Source organism: Zeus faber, assembly GCF_960531495.2.
Source record: "Zeus faber genome assembly, chromosome: 5".
Taxonomy (NCBI): domain Eukaryota; kingdom Metazoa; phylum Chordata; class Actinopteri; order Zeiformes; family Zeidae; genus Zeus; species Zeus faber.
This window is the reverse complement of record NC_137192.1, coordinates 34,778,814-34,801,297: the sequence shown is the minus strand read 5'-3', so window position 1 is coordinate 34,801,297 and position 22,484 is coordinate 34,778,814. Positions and strand designations below refer to the sequence as shown.

The 22,484-nt window shown below is 43.3% G+C and overlaps 1 protein-coding gene across 1 annotated transcript; it reads right to left on the bottom strand.

The window, feature by feature from the left end:
- Positions 1-710: 710 nt before the first annotated feature.
- LOC307230749 (uncharacterized protein) lies at positions 711-21,779 on the bottom strand (the record flags this gene model as incomplete). Its single annotated transcript, XM_080001186.1, has 5 exons — positions 21,703-21,779; positions 20,984-21,345; positions 19,514-19,647; positions 1,991-2,095; positions 711-830 (listed from the first exon to the last, which is right to left on the bottom strand). The coding sequence occupies exons 2-5, from the start codon at positions 21,261-21,263 to the stop codon at positions 711-713; spliced, it is 639 nt and encodes a 212-aa protein (XP_079857312.1). The 5' UTR covers positions 21,264-21,345; positions 21,703-21,779.
- Between the last annotated feature and the right edge of the window lie 705 nt (positions 21,780-22,484).

Below are 22,484 nucleotides of genomic sequence, written 5' to 3'. Positions count from 1 at the left end.
GACAACTTATGAACAACTAACAACTTAACAACTTATTAACAACTTATTGACAACTAATTAAAATTATTGCATTTGCATAGAGATTGGTAGTTAATCTGTATACTTTTGTGCTGTTCCAGTTTCACACTGCTAGCATTAAAAACACCTGAAGTCATCTCCTGTCTTGGGTATGGATACATGTGGTGGGGGTGGAAGAGAAAGATTAAAGGATAATGTGTCATGACGTTCAGTTAGTGATGAATGTGTGACATCACAGATTCCTCTAAGCTCAGCTTGGTCTCAATGTCCTTGTTTTCCTCCCTGTGTCTGTATTTCAGTGTTGCCTCCAGAGCTCCAGCAGCTCTCTGTCTGGAAAGAGGAGCTACCCCCTGAGCAGCAGGAGTGGAGCCCCAATCTGGGCCAGGAGGAGCCAGCGCCCCCACACATTAAAGAGGAAGAGGAGGAGTTCCCTGTGAAGAGGGAACATGATGAAGAGTCAGTGGTCCCAGCTTCATCAGCACCAAACTGAGGTGAAGACAGGCAGAACCTGTAGCCAGCACCTCAACTGAACGGATGGAAACAGAAGTAGATCCAGAAGATCCAGCTCCCCTCCTCACACTGTTCTGAACCTGAGACTGAAGACGGTGATGGAGGTTGGAAGGAAACCACAGAACCTCCGTCAGATAACTATTTATTAGTGTTCGTCCTGTTGCTGGTTAACTAGATGAATGTCAGCAGATAATGTCATCAGGCTTTGGAACCAGCATGATGGGGCTCCACCCGTCACTTCTGGACTCCTCTATCAGCCCGATCTGCAGCATGGCCTTATTCTCTGCCTGAGCCTCATTTCTCTTGTGTTCGAAGAAGCGATAGGGTAGCAAGAGTCCCGCCACAGGTCTCGATTGCCCTGTTTACACCTGGCATTAACATGCGTCTTGGGTGGTCCAATCATAAGAGGACAGATCTAAGTGCGTCTGTTTACACCTGACATTAGAATGTGTCTTCACATGCGTCTCAAGTAACCCCTTGTGATCAGATCTCACTTCCCGCTCATTAGGCCAGTCCGATTTATTTATTTTCCTTCATTTCTTACATGGACGGAAAATGAAAGACGTAAATCTAACTCAGAGAATTGGAGTGGAGTTTGTTTTTCTCCTCCAGACGGCGATGCACTGTGCGTTCGCGTGCCGGGTTTCCTGTGTGTTTTATTTTAGATCAGTTTGTTGTTGTTAGTTTCTATTCATATGAAATGAACATTTTAAACCCAACTAAGGGACTGTCCCATTCCGCCTTGGATCAAGACAGTGTATTGCGTAATGGAGAGAGTCATCGCAGGTGCACTTTCCGTTGCTATGGGACCTAATTTGGTCAAAACTGGCCTAGGACGCGTGTTAATGCCAGGCAGAAATAGGACCTTCGTGGTGGTGCACAGGCATTGTGCGACCTGGTAAGGAGGAGAAAACATTAGCAAAGCATTGTTGCACCGCAGCGACCTCCGGCCTGAGATGTTCGTCATACATGGCATTGGTGGTGTCATTAGACTTTGGGTTTTTCATGTACCTCATTGTGTGTTCCTACTGTCATCTGTGATGACACCGTAAGTATGTTTTTTCTATTGTGGATGGGGTGAGGCCAAAAGATGATTTTCCGGAAATAGTTTAAAAACAAAGTCGTATTCTATTCTACCAAAATGTGCAACCTCCTAGTCAACCTCCACCACTTACTGTGTGACCACAAACTGCTCTTTCAACTTGGGAAGCAATTAAGATCTGGACGGGCGGAGTAATCTGAGAACCTTCCCTCCTGCTGAGCGTCCCAAGCATACAGACCCCGCTGACGTTCCTGCACTTGGAGCAAATTTTTCCAATGCTGTGTGGTCCATGGATCGCCACTTTGGACCGATATCTTGAGGCCCTCTCTGCGCGCTCTTCTTTATGGCATTCCTGCTCTGCAGTTCTGTTCTGTCAGGGAGCTTGTGGGCTCTGTACAGTGCGTAGCCTATGCAACCCACCTCGATGGGCACACATTGTGACCTCCATCCCTGCCTCAGGCACTCGCCGACCAAGTCTTCAAACTTGGCCTTCTTCCACTTAAAAGCCGCCTCCATCTGTTCTTCCTAGGGAACAGCTGAGGATGTGATCCTCTTCTCTGGCACAATGGACATGCTGGTGTTTCCACCATAACTTAGCAGAAGAGGTCGGGTGGGCTTCGAAGAATGTCGTATATCGACTGCATGAGGAAGTTGATGGGAATTGGCTCTGCCTTCCAGACTTCTGACCAATAGATCTTCCCATCCCTTGCTTGCTCCCTCCTGCTGCTACCTCATGCTGTGAGCGTGTTTCATTGCCTTGAACTTTGCTGTCTCAAGTTCTTGGAATGCTACAAAGCCCTGCTTGTCTAGACTCCACTTATCCAATCAGCATGCTGCGCCCACAGCCTTGATTCGGCCTGGTCGGATAAAATTAACAGCCGAAAGCATCAATTGAGGAATTGGAAGCTGCTTTACTTCTTGGTGGGCATTTGGTGTTGCATTAATGTGAGTTATTTTGACAAATGTTCAAAGAGGGCGGAAGATATTGCCTTAAAGAGGAAGAAGTAATAGAAAAAATTACCCAAAAAGAGAGCTTGAGATCTGAGCGGACATCAAGGTTAGAAGGGACTGACTGGCACTGATCAACGACATCTGTGAACCCTGCTGATACATTAAGGTCAATTTGCTTAACAAACAAATGAAACACTACGGATTGCTCATTCAAATATTCTTAGTTCTTGGTGCCCTCTGACTTCTTTGTAAAGCCCCTTTCTCACTTGCACTGAAAGCTGTAAATCTACTGGATATGTTCCGTATTGGTGTCATGTGGAAAAAGGAGCTGGTGTCGATGTTCCGTGAAAGTCGTTCTGTTAATCTCCCCACTCTAGAAGTAATGACATTTCCGACAAAATGCAAGTATAGCTGTGAATGGAAGTGTGTGGGAATGGAAGCAATAACATTTCCGTAAAGTAGAGGTGGAGCCGAATCCAAATAAAGCACAAATAGTGGGTTTTTACGAATATTTATTTCATACCAATATTTCTTTTTTATGTTTTCAGGAAGAAAAAAAAACATTTGGAAAAATGTTTACTCTGATCAGAACCGTGGCGCTTGGCTGCAAAGACGAGAAACTGAAACACGTCCAGTCTCAGGTCATCATATTCTTAATTTTATTATTTTTCTTCTTAAAAATGCCACTCAGACACTAGACGTGTCATTTACAGTTAGGGATGCAGTGCGGGGACATCGGGACAAAGCGCTTCACTTCCTCACCGGCTGCACCACGAGCTGGGGAGGGAGTGAGCGGACAGAGAAAGGTAGGACGGGTGGAGAACGATCATTCTCCAGAGGCAGAGCGTGTAGGACAAGTTGAAAATTATCACACTGATTTGACACCTTGGGTTAGGGTTATTGTGTCCAGGGACAAGGGCTCTGTCCCCTCTCTGTCAGTGGAGGAAAGAGTCCATCCAGGAGGGGCGAGGAGATGGGGAGCAAAGCACTGGCCTAAAAAAAAACGATTCTGTAGCCTAGTCTCGCGTGATATTAGACACACACTAGATCAGAGTGGCTCTTTATTTCTTGGTCGTTGATTTGTCTAACGAGAAACAGGTAAAACCCCCATCCCCACACACACTCAGGAGAGAAGCCCTTGTCATGACACATGTCCATCACGTTAAACTTTTGTGTCTACAACCCCCGTCTTCTGTGTCTCTGTGCCGGAGGTCCCTGAAAACTCTCCTCGGGTGGCGTATGGTAGGCGAAGCTGCCACAGACTACCTGCTGCCTTTGCTGGATATTTTTTATCCAGCAATGTTACAGATTCCTTGTGGGAAAGGGGCTTATGTGTGTCTTAACTCTCCCTCTGTTCTTCCAGCAGTGAAGACTCATGGATTTTCCTGTCCTGGGTGTAGGTTCTCCTTCTCATCTCAGCTCTTCCTCCATAAACACATTAAGAGGAGTCACAAAGAGCTTTACATCCAACAGCTGAGAAGTGGAGAGATCAGAGCAGAGAGTCTCCTCCCCTCTGCAGCCTCTCAGCCGATAGGATCCTCTGGAACCACCAGCAGATGGAAAGACAGACCAAAAAATCACAGTTGTGACCAGTGTGACAAACGTTTCCTTACCTCGGGTAACCTGAAACAACATCAGCTAATTCACACAGGGGAGAAGCCATACTGCTGTGAACAATGTGGAAAGGAATTTAGTAATAGGAGTTATCTAAAAATACATCAACGTATTCATACAGGAGAGAAACCGTAGCACTGTGACCAATGTGGGAAGAAGTTCAATCGATCAGAAACTCTTAGAACGCATCAACGTTTCCACACAGGTGATAGACCGTACCACTGTGACCAGTGAGGGAAGAAGTTTAATTGCAGTGGTGAGTTAGTAAATCATCAACGCCTTCACACTGGAGAGAATCCGTACTGCTGTAAACTGTGTGGGAAGAGGTTCATTCGCTAAACTTACATGAAGGGACATTGTTGTATCCAAACTGCTCACTCTCAACTGCTTGGGTCTCCACAGTAGATCAGGGCCTGTACTCAAACATCTGGGATTCTCAAATGTATTCTAATACAATGTATGTTATGTAACTTAATGTGCTGCCATCTACTGCATGACTTCTACAACTCCAGGCAAACCAGTGAATTGTAGTCATGTGTTTTTTTTGTTTTTTTTTACATTACTTCACATTGAGTGTTAATGATTAATGATGGTTAATGAATCTTCAGAATATCAGCACTGTAAGACCAATCAAAGTTTGATTGCTCTACAAATTGTTGGCTGTGATGGACCTTAAGCCTATGAACTGGTTAAATTGTGTTGGCCTGGTTCCACCTCAGGCTGAAACTAATATGTTAACCAGCTTTTTAGTGATGATAAACACCTACACCTGGGTACAATCTGGCTAACATAATACAAGGGTTATCTGTCATAATAAGTTGAGTTTGTTGACAAACTTTGATGTGATTTCCCCCAATAGCTTGAGGACTACGAGGCCAATCCACAGTCCAGTTTTCTAGTGGCTGAGACGTGGAATTGCACCCCAACGCTGTAATGCACCAATTTTTAAAGACGACGAGTTCCTTCTCTGTGAACTATGGAACTGGTTATGATTTTATCATATATTTCTATTGCACAGTTCATACAAAAGAGCAATTCAAAATGCTTCACATGAGGCATAGAAGCAGAGAAGAATAAAAGCAGAGCAAAAACAAGTTTAGCTGGGCTTTCACAGAGTTTACTTTTACAGTACGCACCAATAAACTACTGTGGTAACAACGACCAGGCACTAAACTAGACTTCTCACTACAATACAGTAAGTAATAAGAACCATTACTTCTTTCAACATGATTACAGACTTCTACAATGCCAGCCAGGCATGGCCGCATCTGTCAACCCCTGCCAATATCCATCTGGAGGCTCCGAACCCACACCAGTGAGAATGTTTTAATAATGGCTTCAGTTTATATAGCACCTTTCAAGGGACCCAGGGTCGTGTTACACACACACAATCACACAAGCACAATTTGAAATTGTGCTGGGTGGATTATTTTGATTAAAAAGTCTGCACATCTGTTAATTCCCGCACTCAGCAAATTGTAATGGGAAGCTCATCACTTTGGAGGATCTAAAGCTGATCTGAAAGCTTAATCTCTGACCAATCACGTTTGTCGATATAGAACTAAGCCACGCCCCCTACCTCATGGACAGGTTGCGCTTACACACACACACAGAAACCACATTAAAATCTGATAAGTCACCCTAACACATTTCAGCAAATGCATTTATACCAAATGTTTGTAAACATTTAAAATCTGAAAATAAACTGCTAACTGCATAGAGCTGCTATGAAAGTTACATGGACCATAACTTTAAGACCATCACACAAAGATTTGAAAACTTCTAAATATATTAGCTTAAAACACATACACTCACACATAAATCTTACTCCGAACAACACTCTACCAGACCAGGGTCTTCTGGACAGGAGAGCTGCAAGTGATTCAGGATCAACATACTTTGGGGACCGGCACCCCCACGCCCCACGATTTTAACTTAAATTGCCAACAGCACACATTGAACACTGGGGGGGTGGTGGGCCCCCTGCCAGCTGAGTTTGGGTTGTGCGCCTGGTGACGGGTGGGTTCTGGGTGTGGTGTGGCTCTGCTTGGCGAAGGTAGCTGGTTGATGCTCCTCTGGGCCGGCTTGGATGTTGCTCCGTGGGCTACCTGCTTCTCTGTTGGCTGGAGGGTCTTCTGTGGCTGCAGGGCGGGGTGCTCGGGGCTTTCCTGTAGCCAACACCCTCCTGGTTACATCCCTCTCCTTTTCTTCCTCATTTACTGCCATAACTATGTCAGGAAGATGCCACATGTTCAATTGCTGTGCCAGTTTTCCTAGACCTGATTAACTCTGTTTTTTCAATATATGTTGTCTGATGTTTCTATTTTTATGTTTTTCTGTGTACATGTTTGTTTCTATGTTTATGTTTTTCCATGTACATGTTGTTTGGTTCTCTGTTGATTGTTTCATCCGTGGTGATTCTCCCCTCTTGGAGTAGTGATTAATTGTTTATAGACCAAAACATGGTCAAATAGTTCTCCAAAGAGGGGGATTGGTGGTGGTTCTGTGTAACACAAAGCTGTGCTCCGGTCGACCCACAGGTCGTCCACAGGACAAAGCTATTGCAGCAGCTCTTGACGATTTAAGAATTAAAAAAGAGTTGCATTGCAGGTTGAGAACTTGAACTCCACTTACAGACTAACTCGGTCCTAGATGCAATGGCACAAATATTGTTTTGTAAGCCGAGCATGCTGATAGCACAAGTTTAAAAATGAATGCAGAGAAAGGGAGGTCTGAAAAAGTCAGCTCGAGGCTTGGTGGGTCTGTAATAATATCTACAATAGGTCAGTTCAAATGCAACGATGGTTGGATGCTATCCAACCATCGACCAAGATTGTGCTCAAGGATACCTTTAGGACAATCTTCTTCCCCATCTTGGACAGAAAGTCAAGCTCTGGACCATAAAAAGCACAAGTTTCCTTCAAGATGGAGCAGTCTTTCACTTAGGAGAAATCTATCAATGTGATTCTGATGATCTCAGTCTGGAACTTCACCAAACAAGGAGGCTTTTGCAAAGGAAACACCAAAGTGGAATACACGAGTTGTCAACTGTTATTAAGCTTACAATGTTCCTTGAGCCACATAAGGATGTTTTTCACAAGCTCTTTCTTCTGTGTGGGGTAGCCAAAGCCCTGCCAGGAAGCAATGCAGGATGTGGGTGAGGGTTAGGGTTAAGTTTCATGATAACCCTAACCCTAACCCACATGCAGCAAATACCTATTTTTCCCTTCTGTTCTGGATTGTGCATTTGCTTTATGGAAGAATTGGGGAATACCAACAATTGGTGATCTATACATAGACGGAACATTTGCTTCATTTCAACAGCTGTTGAAGAAAAACGATATACCTGTTGTTAGGGGGTATGCTGAGTGAACCCAGGTGCAGAGAACAAGGCAGAGGCGAGGTGGTAAAAATAGAGGTTTACTCAAAACAAGTACAAAAACTGGGCAAAAACAAATAAGAGGTCTCAGGAGCTTGGAACAAGAGCGTTGTCATGAGGTTAGACAAACTCAAGACTGAGCGCCCGAGGACACAAACGACAGGGTCTAAATAGGGACGACCAACGAGACACAGGTGAAACATATCATCTAATGAGGCAGGGTAATCAGGAACAGAAATAGGTGAAGCAGAGCAACCTTGAAAAGGCAGTACTGGCGGCATCTAGTGGCTGATGCTGGTAGGACCCGGGCGAACCCTGACACCTGTAAATCACTTTTTTTTTTTTTAACCTGTGCTGTCAGCATGCTGGGCATACAACACAGAGTATTTGTTCCATTGCATCTAGGACAGAGTTACAGTAGTCTGCAAGTGGAGTTCAAGTTCTCAACCTGCAATGCAACTCTTAATTAATTCTTAAATCATCGAGAACTGCTGTATTAACTCTGTCCTGTGAATGACCTATAAGATGAGCACAGTTTTTGGATATAGAGAACCACCACCAACCCCCTTCTTTGGAGAACTATTTATCATGTTTGGGTCTATAAACAACTGATCACTACTCCAAGAGGAGAAAATTCACCACGGTGAGACAAATAAACATAGAACCAAACAACATTTACACAAAGACATAAACATTGGACGACAATATGTATTGAAAAACAGTGAATCCAGGAAAAGTGGAACTACAACTGGTCACGTGGCAGCAAATGGGGGAGGAAAGGAGAGGAATGCAACCAGGAGGGTGGTGGGGTGCACTTGAAGCAGGTGTGGTGGTGTGTGTGCGTGTGTGTGTGCGTGCGTGCATGCATGCGTGCGTGTGTGTGTGTGTGTGTGTGTGTGTGTGTGTGTGTATAAGATGTCCACCGGTGAGTGTACATGACTTATCCCCTTATTGGTACTGGTGTAGAAGGTCAGTAATATGCGCGGTTTGAGTCTGGCAACAGCACCGCTAGCTCGCCGGCTAATTGGAGTTACACCGCTGGGGATGAGCGCGCACTCTCAGTGTCCGTGCAGGAGGTCAGGAAGGCTCTGAGGCAGGTGAACACCAGGAAAGCTGCGGGCCCAGACGGCATATCTGAGCGAGTACTGAAAACCTGTGCTAACCAGCTAGCTCCAGTGTTTACAATATTCAACATCTCCCTGGCTGAATCAGTGGTCCCGTCCTGCTTCAAGAGGTCCACTATCATTCCTGTCCCAAAGATGGCCTCTCCTGCCTGCCTGAATGACTACCATCCGGTGGCCCTCACCTCAGTGGTCATGAAGTGTTTCTAGAGGCTGATTAAGGATTATATCTGCGCCTCCCTCCCCTGCACCTTGGACCCGTTGCAGTTCGCGTACCGGCAGAACAGATCCACGGATGACGCGGTCTCCCAGGTACTGCACACCACGCTCACGCATCTGGATGGCCAGAAGGGGGCCTATGTGAGTTCAGCTTTCAACACCATAGTCCCCACCAGACTGGCTGTCAAGCTGAAGGAGCTCGGACTGAATACTCCACTGTGTGCCTGGATCCTGGACTTCCTTACAGCCCGGCCCCAGGTGGTTACGGTGGGGAAGCACATGTCCAGCTCCCTCACCCGGAATACTGTTTCCTCAGCCCCCTACTGTACTCCCTGTACACACATGACTGTGTGGCCAGGTCCAGCTGCAACACCATCATCAAGTTTGCTGACGACACCGTTGTCATGGGCCTGATCACAGACTGCGATGAGAAGGCCTACCGCGAGGAGGTGGCTGACCTGTCACTCTGGTGCCAGGACAACAGCCTCCCCCTGAACATCAGCAAAACTAAGGAGCTGATTGTGGACTTTAGGTGAGGATAACAATCGAGGACGCACACGCCCTTGGTGATTAATGGGACTTCTGTTGACAGGGTGAGCAGCTTCAAGTACCTGGGAGTCCACATCACAGAGGACTAAACATGGACTATACAAACACTCACACAGACACTCTGGTGAGAAAGGCGAGGCAGCGTCTTTACCACCTCAGGCAGCTGAGGAAATTCCGGGTCTCGGTGAGGATCCTCAAGTCCTTCTACTGTGGAGCAGTGGAGAGCATCCTGACAGGCAACATCACTGCCTGGTTTGGGAACTGCACTGCTCAGGACAGGCTGCAGAGGGTGGTGAGTTCAGCTGAACGTACCACTGGAACTACCCTCCCCTCCCTGCAGGACTTATACACCAGGAGGTGTAATAGCAGAGCACGCAGGATTATGAAGGATCCTCATCACCCCAACAACGGACTGTTCCAGCTGCTGCGGTCAGGCAAGCGTCTCTGCAGTCACACAGCGAGAACAGAGAGACTGAGACTGAGTTTTTTCCCGCAAGCCATTAGAACTGTCAACGCTGACCTCACCAGGGGTCCTCACTGAGCCACACACATAGGCTCCACTACCTACTGTACTGTACGTAGCATACTGTACCGCATACTGTGTCACTGTTCAGGGTTGTTGGGTGTTACCGTATTGCTGCGCCGTACTGTTGTATACTGTGCTGTATTATCCCACAAACACTACCTCATTTTATTCACATGCCACTTTAATGCACATATCTGTATATACATAATTGCTTATCCCATATACATAAGTCTATCCCATATACGTAAGCCTATTCCCTTTATCTATTCCATTTAATTTTATTTTATTTTATTTTATTCTATATATTTTTACTTTATTCTATAAGTATTCGACTTACTGTATTACGTGCTTCATTAAAAAATGCTAAATATATTTATTTATATGTATATACTAAGTATACTTCATATATACAATATATGTTGGTGTACCTTGCATCCCTGCATGAACCCTTACAGCACAATAGCATTAAATAAATTTATGGTCACTACCTTACTCTGATGACTTGCACTGAATGGAGCTGGCCAGGGTTGCATAGTCCGGACAGAAGCTTCTGGTAGCCAGCCTCAAGCAGGCTTCCAAATGATCATCCGTCATGGTGGAACGCTATTTCGACTCAATAATCTTCATGTGGGAAAAGGCTGACTCACATAAATAAGTAGAGCCAAATAATGCAGTCAAGGAGGCAGTACATTTCCTAATGTTTGGGTAATTTTCCTCTGTGAGTAAGTTCCAAAACGGTCCATGAGCCCTGAACTTGAGCTGAATGTCAGCCTGTAGTGTCAACATCTCATCCTCCACTGCAGACGAGTTCAGGTGAAACAGTGTTGCAATTTTTGATGCGAATGAATCAACCTCAATATCTTCCCTAAATGGGAAGCACATAAATGTAGCGATTGGCTTGAGTAAAGCACCTTGAAACCGTTTGTCAAAGTCTGACAGACAGTTGTCAATCTGCTCTGTGGAGCGTGCACTGTCGGGGCGCTCCTCGCACCCCTCCCCTCCCTGCCTTCCCTTGGGTCTCCAGCTTTGATGCAAGGTTTAGAAAGTTCCCCAAATCATGGCACTGCAGCTTTGAGGACAGAAGTTGCACGACTGAACTGAACTGATCATGTTGACCACGGTTTGGTCTTTTCCATGCAGATTTTTTATTTTTATTTTTTTTTTGAATGGCGTGCGATCTACCCACACTACCTTCGCGATCTACCGGTCGATCGCGATTGACATATTGGGCACCCCTGGTCTAGTAGAAAGAAATTTTCCGAGGACGTATTGTGTGTAATCACCGGGAGCATTGCATTACATTTCACTGCATATATGTATGGAAGTATGTATATGTATGTGACGAATAAACCTCTTGAATCTTGAATCTTGAATGGAATATGTCGCAGCGCCTCGGTATGTTCTGAGGGAATATTGGGGAATTTAAAAAGATCCGGCACCCCTTTATTTCCTCATGAAAGAGATTGTGATCGATGTTAGTAATCATTTCCAGAGGGCTAGGGGTGGGAAGGGAGATGTGTCTGAGGTTGCACATTTAGTTTTTCCATTTTAAATTGTTATTATTTCATGTTTTTCATACATATTAGTTTTCTTTGTTTATATTTACAATAACAGGCAGAAATATTGTAGTTTTTTGAGTATTGTATGTTGTTTTATATGCAGTTTAATACAGAAGCAGTGACACCATTAGAATGTCTGGAAAATAAGATGCTGCTTCTCCAAAAAAACATTAAACATAAAAATAAAAATTAATTGGAATGGAATTGTTGTTCGAACGATATTGAAGTATTAGAATAACATTGATTTGCAAAGACAAATTAGGAATTAAACAATCAAGAAATTACAATTACATTTTGCAAATCGTAAGAATATTGTCTACGATTAAAATGGATGCATTCACAGTGTCTTTTGTTGAAAGCCCAAACTATTTTAGCAGAGCAGGAACAAAAAGAGAAGAGTTGTAAACTAATCCTCTGGTGACAGCACCTCAGCTAATCCCTTTTTGTGACACTTGGATCTTTAGGGTTCATGTTACAATCATATCAACAGCTTTTTTTTTCTAGGGAAGGATTACATACAAACAAACAACTTTGAGTTGACACTTTGCACTTCACACGGAGAGAACAGAGAGAAGGCGCTCTCTCTATGTGTGTGGGAAAAAAAATAAAAGAAAAGAAAAAGAGTGCTGATCGTCTCAGTCTGATGTTTTAGATTTGTACTCCATAGGCCGCAATGCAAGAATAAAAACAAAACTATCATGCCCTGGTCTGTTCAGCCATTTTGAAGCGAGGTAGTTGGAGTGGTGCAAAACCATGCAATTCCATTTCGAAAAGGTAAGAACTAATGTCATCCTGTCCTGTAATCCAATCTTAACATTCCACATCCTCTTCGGGAAGTTTCTCTAATGGGTCCATGATGTAAAAGGTGCTCTGTGCAGCGCCCGGGGAGAGGATTGGTCTCTCTCACCTGGTAGCAGTAGTTCAGGCGTCAACATTCTACATAGTGGTGCAGTCTCTCTAATTAGTGACTAAGATGATGTCTATTGAGATTGCTTTTAGAACAAATTGTCTTCGCACAATGTCCAGTCATATGGTTTCATTCCAGTGTGAAATTACGAATGTGTTTTGAGATTATTGAGGCGACTACAATGGAGGAAATAATTATTTGATCCCTCGTTGATTTTGTAAGATTGCCCACTGACGAAGAAATTAACGGTCTATAATTTTAGTGCTAATTTTTGGTAGGTTTATTATAACAGTGAGAGACAATATAAATCAAAAAGAAAATCCAGAAAATCACATTAAAAAAATATATAAATTATTTTGCATTTCATTGAGTGAAATCAGTGAGGGATCAAATAATTATTTCCTCCACTGTAAATCTTTTTCCTCACAGGGTTAGGTTTTTTACCCTGTGTGTGAACGCTGATGTCTTTTGAGATTTCCTAATTGACTGAATCTCATCCCACACTGTTCACATGGGTAAGGTTTCTCTCCTGTGTGTGTACGCTGATGTTTCTTTAAAACACTTCTTGTCGTAAAGCTCTTCGCACACTGTTCACAGGAGTAAGGCTTCTCTCCTGTGTGTGTAAACTGATGATGCTTGAGATTTCCTAATTGACTGAATCTCATTCCACACTGTTCACAGGGGTAAGGTTTCTCTCCTGTATGTGTCAACTGGTGGAGTTTGAGGGTTCCTAAATGACTGAATCGCCTCCCACACTGTTCACAAGGGTAACGTTTCTCTCCTGTGTGTGAAAGCTGATGTTTTTTTAAATCACCTCTAGTCTTGAAGCTCTTCACACACTCTTCACAGGGGTAAGGTTTCTGTGTGTGTGTACACTGATGTTTTTTTAGAACACTTATTGTCGCAAAGCTCTTCGCACACTGTTCACAGGGGTACGGTTTCTCTCCCGTGTGTGTAAAGCGGTGATGCTTGAGGTTTCCCAATTGACTGAATCTCTTACCACACTGTTCACAGGGGTAAGGTTTCTCTCCCGTGTGTGTAAACTGATGATGCTTGAGATTTCCAAATTGACTGAATCTCATCCCACACTGTTCACAGTCATACAGTTTCTTTCCTCTGTTAGTAGGATGAAGTGTTCTGTAGTAACCTAAGAGAGGAAAGGGAAAGAGACGAGTGGATTATAAAACAGACAGGGCACTTGGGATTTAGGATATTTAAAGGCTGATCACTGAAAAAGAGGGTTATTTTGCAATAATGACCGGCTGGCTGCATTATTCCACCATCCCACTTATTGATTTGAAATGATTTCATAACTAGTATACCAAGCGCATCGGTGAGCTCTGCAACTGTAAAGCTTGTTTGCAGTTGCTGTCCGGTTTAGCTTCGGCTAAGAAAAACAGTTAACAACAATGTAGTTAACTATTATTGTATGCTAAGGATCTGGGGGTCAGTGTGACCAGTACTATGTAGACTCTACTCCCTAGAGATAGCCTACTTGGTTAACAACACTCTTAATCAGTCAACCTGTTGGAACACTCTGCTTGAGTAAAAAAAACACACACCACAAACAGAGATTATAAAGACAACATATATCCTTATATTTCTGCAGAGACAACATCATTCTGCACCATTTATTTTCCAGAGAATGGACTTCCTTCAGTGAACTGAATGACTCTCTGGACATATCACCATCCTTACTGTAGAGAGGTAGTATTATTTCATTCTACACTCACAAGAAAAAGAAAGGACAAGAATGCCAAAATAAACTTGAACAACGATTAAAAGACTTGCACTCCCAACAAGCCCACTCACCCATTGAGCAAATCCGAAATGAGATCTGAATATTTACATCAACAACAACAACAATTACATCTCAACTTGATAATGTCATCCATCAAAAGACAATACGTACGAACAAGCTAATTATTTTGAATTCCAAATGAAAATCAGGTAAATATTTGCCAATCAATTGAAACGCAATGGAGAAAAAACACTTTTACTACAGCCATCAAAGATCCACAGGCTAGGATATTGACCTCCTTAAACCTTCCACAGAGCAGGCTACCACATTGGATTTTGCTTTGGGGCATGTGGGGGTCCTCCTGGTCTCGTTGGTGCTCTGCGGTTGGGTGGATGGGCCAGGTGGTGTGCCCACTCTTGTTCCTGGGTTGAGCTGGCCTGTCTCCAGGGGTTGGGGGTGCGGTGCTCCTTGGGAGTGCCTGCGGTTGGCGTCCGTGTGTTGGTTTGAGGCCTGGCCCGGCCTGCTGCGCACCTGCGTTGATCCGGTTGCGCTTCGCCTATCTTTCCGAGTTCCAAAACTCATACTTAGTTCATACGCCACACAATAGGCCTAGGGTTTGCAGGATGGGTGGCGTGCAAGCTATTTGGGTGGGGATGTGGCGGGCGGCTGCAATGTTGCCCGTCACGCCCCAGCCCCGACATGCTTCTCGTCCATCCCAAAATTGTAATCCCACTCATATTAGCCTAGAACACATACACTCGCACACCAATCCTACTCTGGACAACACTCCACCAGACCAGGGTCTGCGAGGCAGGAGGGATGTGAGATTCGGGTTCGATTTGCTTGGAGGACTCGCACCCCCACACCCCGCAATTTAAACTGAAATTGCCAACAGCACACATTGATCACTGGGGTTCTCCAGGGTTGCGGGTCATTCGTGGGTCATTGTGGGGGCGTGGTTGGCCGGGGGGCCGCCGGGGGGCCGCCGGGTGGGCCCCCTAGGCTGGAGTCCTGGCGGCTTGGGCCTGGTGGCTTACAGTGTGCTGCGACCTGGCATGGTGTGGGTTGGGGTGCGGCTGTCAGCCTTTGCTCCCACTGCGTGGCTTCTCTGCGGCGGGTTCCCCGGGTGGCGGTGGGCCCATATATCTGGCGGCCTGCTGCCATTGGCAGGATGGGTGGCTAACATTAAGGTGCCCTGCACTGAGCACACTCTGCTACATGGATGGGCGCTCAGGGCTCGCGGCCAGGAGGTGCAGGCCTCGGGCGGACATGGGGGTCCCGCCAGCTTGCCTGCGGGGCCCTTTCCGCTGCTTGGAGGCGCCACGACCGACCAGACAGACGGACAGACAGACAGACAGAGACACACACACCCACACCCCCCCCCACACACACACACACACACACACACACACACACACACACACACACACACACACACACACACACACACACACACACACACACACACACACACACACACACACACACACACACACACAGTTGCATTCACCTCCATCATTTACTGCCATAACTATGATCTGATTAACTCAACACATGTCATCGTCCGATGTTTGTTTTCCATGTTAATATTGTTTGGTTCTATGATTAATGGTCTCACCTGTGGTGAATCTCCCCCTCTTGGCGTACTGATTAGTTGTTTATAGACCCAAACATGAGAAATAGTTAAAAGACAGGGATTGGTGATGGTTCTGTGTAAAAAAAAAAAACGGTGTTCTTGTCATCCTATAGGTCGTCCACAGGAGAGAGTTATTGCAGCAGTTCTTGATGATTCAAGAATTAATAAAGAGTTGTATTGCAGTTTGAAGTTGAACTCCACTTGCAGACTTACTGTGTCCTTGGTGAAATAGCATGCAAATACTATTTGTTGTATGCCCAACATGCTGACAGTACAGGTTAAAAATAAATAAATAAATACAATTATGAGCAGAGTTGAGAAACTCGAGTAATAAAACAAAGTTTGCCCTCTAAAAAGCAGACACATTCTAGCTAGGAGTCATGGCCTAGAAGGTAACAACGAGGATAAAATTGAGCAGATGCCAAAAAATTAAAAATTAAAGGGGACGATCATCCCTCATATTCCATGAGATGTGAAGTCACAATGTAAAACCATTTTCAAGATTCAAGATTTTTTATTTGTCACATACATATACATACTTTCATACATATATGCAGTGAAATGTAATGCAACGCACCCGGTGGTAGCACACAATATGTCCTAGGAAAAAAAGAAATAAAAGTAAAGAATTCCTTTCTAATAGACCGACTAACTGACTCCTAAAACGTAATACAGTAAGTTGAATGCTTATAGAATAAGATAAAAATATATAGAATAAAATACAATAAAAATAAAATGAAATAAGATGGAATAGAGAGAGGGAATATGCCTATGTATGTACAGATATGTGCAATTTGTGCATTTTGATAAATTTAAACCTTTAAATTGTACGACTTTTACACACACACACACACACACACGCGGACGTCATTGTGGAGGGGGCGTACCCCAACGTATACCACCAAAGAAGTCACGTTGACGTCACTTCGGTAAACAAGACGAGGATCCAGTTTCACTGTGAAAACTTTCATCACCGTGTTTTTATGGATAACGAGAAGCGTGTGGCGGAAGATCGAAATCATATTGCGGACTTTATCTGACCAGTGCGATAGATCCAAGTCAGTGTAAGCAGCACATACTGGACTTCATTTTCCGCGATGATAGTCAGTTCTCCGACAGCGATGCTGAATTTGATATCTGTGTTATCCCGGACTTGGAGAACATTTCAAACAGCGGATTTCAACCTGAATGTGACGATGAAATAGAATATTTTCAACCGCAGGGGACCAACGACACACCCATTGTTACAACAGAAGGAGTTGATGACGTGATGAAGTCGTTGAGGTTGGTGATGCAGATTATGAACAAGTAGCAATGGACAAGATTCTCAAGTTTACCTGAAAATGCAGCTGAAAAGGGCAAAAAGGAAATGAAAAGAGACCCCAAACAGGCTCTCAGAGTATAGCGAGGGAAAGGTTGGTGTTAGCCCGCGTAATAACTCCAACAACTTTGAAGATATTTGGCATACGCATATTTATATATTAAATGATATACCGAGGCTGATATACAGAGACTCATATTATTGATACTCTACATTTTGTTGTGTTGTCCACACTTTTAAACTCCTAAATAATTACACTTTTATAAAAAAATCATATTCCTACTGTTAAATAAAAGCCTTTTTAAAAACAAAAGATGTGGTATGTCAATGACGCTGTTCAACATTCCCTCAAAACACAAGAACAATGCAGAGATTGCCCCATTCGGCAGGGTGTCAAGTCCCCATTCAGCAGGGTGTCAAGTAGCCATGTGGCAGTAGCCAGGCTGTGTTGGTCCTCCAACCATTTGCATTCTGGGAGCTGGCTGAATGAAACCAAGTGTGAAGAAAACTTTGAAGGTGATTATCTCAGAATCACCGTTTGCCACACCCTTGTCATTAACAAGTCATAGATTTAAAAATATTTGCTTGATTTGACACCTTGTTTTGAAGCTCTGATTCTTCACTTTCAAATGATGCAGAAAAAAGTCAAAAGCCACCAAATGTATCTAAAGTCTGTGGTGGGTCACATATGTCATACATTTCATCATTGATTAATAAGACTCTGAATGAAGGGCAAATAATAGATGAGGTAGGCCTTTATCTCAAATCTGCTTCTGTTACATTTCAGACTAACTGAATAAAGAATCTGTATGAACCCAGATACCTGAAGAATTGTTTTGATGGTAGAAAGCAGAGGTAAACCTCATCCTCTACGAAAAGGCTTTAATAAAGACTTAATGATTTGACCAAACTACAAATGTCAAAGAGTTTCATTATAGCGTTTCCGTTATCGGGTAATGGCGTTTTTTGACCAGGAAAATCTATTGAAGTCCGACAAATTTAAATCTTTCGGTGATAATGTCCAGTGAAAATAATTCCCCCTAAGGACAGTTTGAATTATTTCTGGGCAATAAAACTGAAAAGATAATTGTCGCCATATTTGTGTATCTGTGTCAAAATAAAATAGACTCGATCATTTTGATAAGAAAAAAAAAATCCTCAGATCTGTTCATTTCCGCAATCTGCAAGTTGCAACGGAAAGCCAATCAGTTTGGACGATCTAAAGCTGAACTTCCACTTCTGAACAATCACATTTCTCAATATATAAATTAGCCCCGCCCCTTCAACGTGGACAGGTTGCGCTTGCACACACACACACACACACACACACACACACACACACACACACACACACACACACACACACACACACACACACACCAGTGTCTAGAACTCTGGAGTTCTAGACACAAGAGTTCTAGACACTGGGGAGATAGAAAGATGATGTGTCGTTCCGACACATACATCCATAGTTTGTTTCCATAGTTATATGTTTTTTTTGGATGTTTAAGTTCCAAACCAAAGCAGACGGTAAATATCCATTGTGTCAAATATGTGGACGGGACGTCCCGACAAAGACGGACAACACCACAAACTTTATGTATTTAATTAGACCTAGTTGCCATATTTATTTTATTTTTGATTTGATCAAAAAATTATTTTAGTGAAATGTTAAAGTATCTGCACTTGTTACTTATTGTTCACGAACAGAAATAATTTGATTTCAAGTAGTAATATTCGTAATATTTACTTATTTATTTTTAAAATAGCTTAACTGACAGCTAAGCCAATTAGCTTAACTTATTTTGAGTATTCAATAAAAAATATTATACATCTCCATGCCTTGATGATGTCGTTCTCTATATAACCTGCTTATCAATTGTTTGTAAGCTCAATAAACAGATAATATTTGACCGGAATCTCTCCTATTTGTCAGGGAAATTGAAATCTCCCAGGACACGTTGACTGGCACCAATTTTTTCTAACAGAAACTCTGTTTCATTGGTTTTGTGAATATCTGTGCTGGTCATATGATTTTGCCCATTTCTATTAAATGGGGAATCAACAATTGATGAAATGATTACATGCTGACATTCATCTGGTCAACAGCTTGGTAGGAGAAAAAATAAAAACCTACCTGACTGAGGTTGTCTGGTCTCCTTCCAATCTTCATCACTGTCTTCAGTCTCAGTTTCAGAAGAGTGTGAAGAGAGGAGCTGCTCAGCACCAGCTGGTTCGAAAGCAGCAGCTGCATCTGAGCTACTGGCTGCTTCTGATACTCCCCAGTCCTCTCCATCAGCTTGTGTTTTCATCTGTTCAGTTGAGGTGCTGGCTACAGGTTCTGCTTCTCTCTTATCCTCAGTTTGGCTTTGATGAAGATGGGACAACTCAGCACACTCTTCATCATGTTCCCTCTTCACAGGGAGTTCTTCCTCTTCCTCTTTAATATGTGGGGGCACTGGCTCCTCCTGGCCCAGACTGGGGCTCCACTCCTGCTGCTCAGGGGGAAGCTCCTCTTTACAGATAGAGAGCTGCTGGAGCTCTGGCGGCAACACTGACATACAGACACAGAAAGGTGTGAAACCTCAAGATTAGCGCATTCCACTATATACATTTTGCAATGGGTTTTCTTATCCTCAAATCTAACCAAAATGTCCAATAATTTTCATTTAAATCTGATCACAGTTTATAATTATATGAAACATGTCATTTTAATCATAAATTACATCATATCACACACCCGTCTTCGCCACCCTCAAAATTGTCATAATTTCAATGTGAGATTCAAGACAGCTTACAGTTTATTACATGTTGGAAAAGGTACAGCCTGTGCAAATAACACCGAAGTTTCCATTTTATTTCTAGTAAAAAAAAGGTCAGTAACTGATTGGCAGCCATGAAATAGGTTGCAACTTGTGCTGTTTCATACAAGATAATAGATAGCAATTTCATATACTGTAACTGTACATATATCAGGGCTCCAGACTAACTTTAAGATTCAAGATTCAAGATTCAAGATTTTTTTATTTGTCACATACATATACATACTTCCATACATATATGCAGTGAAATGTAATCCACTAATCCACTAATCGTGCTGGTGCTACCTTGTGAAAACTTAAGGCACACAAGCACAAAATTTAGGAGCACCACAAAATTTTGTGGTCAAGCGACCACAATGTGACATTGACAAGCACCGCTGCTGATTGGCTCGAGTTGCACAGGAGAGGAACGCAGCAGTGTGTGATACAGAAGAATACAGAGGGTTTTAAGCAGTTTGCTCCAAACCATAATGTTTAGTGAAGGTGCGTTGGGCAGATATTCCACTTGGCAGCTCGGGCATGGCATCGAAGTGAGGCGCTGAAATCTGCGTCGCAATCCGGTCTGGTAGATACAGATCGTATAGGAACCGGTGCCACAGTGGTACCGGGCAGCACCATGAAATAAGATTGTACCCATTTTAAAAAGTAACAAAAAATAATCTTTATGTGGTGGTCAATGTTGATATTGTGAACACTCACATAGCCTCAGCTCTCCATTTCTCTCTAACTCGCTCTCATTGACACACACTAATTATCACTCCCTTCTCGTGTTTTACATGATACATGATGATTAAAAAAAATCTTTTCCATATTTGCAAGTCCCTATGTTGCTGCTAGTTATAGAGTTTAGGAGCACTGTCTCCAAAAATGGTCGCAATATGCGACTAAATGGTTGCAGTCTGGAGCCCAGAAAACATACCATTTCATACATAAATCTAGAATTTGTTGTGTACACCACAACAAGATGGCGGCAATCAAGAAAAGACTTTGATTATATAGCTCCATATTTATTTTTAATAGCTATGTGAAAGATATAAGCCTTTTGAGATATATTACAAGGATCCAGACCTGCTCTGCTCAGCTGGACTCTGGGTCTCAGGATGAAAGCCAGCCCTCTGTACAGCCTCCAGATCTCCTGCACCGAGCGCCTCCGTCTGCTCTCGCAGTCCACCACAGACCGTTCAAACTCCCTGAAAATGTCTCCTCCTGCCGCTATCACCTTGTCGCTCAGCACGTCTCTCACTTCCTCTCCCACCTTCACCTTGTCACACAGGAACAGAAGCTCTCCCACCAGCGCAGATATTCGCTCTCGTACGGAAAAGGTGAAAAGTTGCAGCTGCTCCGCCATTGTTGTTGTCGTGGAGCTTCTGGTCAAGTGTCTGTGTTGGAGGCAGCAGGAAAGTGAGCGCTGCTGTGGGCTTCTCGTTGTTCTAGAATGAGAAGAAAATGTAAATGTTTATTTTATATTAGAAATGTTTATGATATAATTCATTTTATGTTTTTGCCTTGAACCTATTTGAAGGATGGTATTTTATTTTAGATTCATGTTAATCACACATTAATATGCCTATTTAACAAGGTGATCAATTCATTTTAGTAAATGTTCATTTCTTTAATCAGAACCAATTTGCTTGTTTATTTTCATCTTTATTTGAAATTAAATTCCAAAAAATATAAACACCACATTCTATTAATTTCTTCACATTCACTTTTTAACATCCCCTTGTACTTTTAGAAACGTAACATTTTACCGCTTGGTTTATTCATCTGGATTATATTCTGCATACCAGTTTGAGTTAAAAGGAGGGAAAATGGGATAGGGGATGAAAGGTTGGTCCAAATCAGGTGGTCCAGTTGGCACGGTGAAGAAGTTGGCACAGCAAGAAGGTCCTGGGTTCGATTCCCGCCTGGTGCGCTGTTGGCACCGTCCTCCGGCGGGTTATCTCCCGAATAGGAGCCTTTCTGTGTGGAGTTTGCATGTTCTCCCTGTGCTCACATGGGGTTTCCTCCACCTCACGTCAGTAAGGAAAAACATTGTCTGACCAGCGATGGACACTTGGTACCAGGTCCCCGGGCGCGTCAACGAATGCTGCCCACTGCTCCTGGCTGCCCCCCCTCCCGGAGGAAGGACAAGCCAGGATGGTTAAATGCATTTCGCCTCATTTCACCGGCCACCATCCAAAGCGTGTGTATGCATGTGTTGTGGTGTGTTGCGTGACAATTAAAGCTTCTTCTTCAGTTCAGGGGAATTATTTGATCCATTCCTCTTAAGCTTCACACCGAATTTTTTTTTTGCAGTTATAATTCTATGCTTTGGTGGTACTTCCATTACTAATACTACTATTATCGCCATTAATGATATTACTCTCATCATAAGTGTTATTAGTAGGACTGCTGTTATTACAGTAAAATACAGAGCACTTCCTAAATACACCATTTACTCCGTCAGCACCTATTTAAATTTGACATAAACGTGTTCTAGGTTTTAAAAATGTGTACTATGATCAACAAATCTCACTGTCCACAAACATGTTTGTTTAATTAAGTCATATCCACAAAAATACACAGA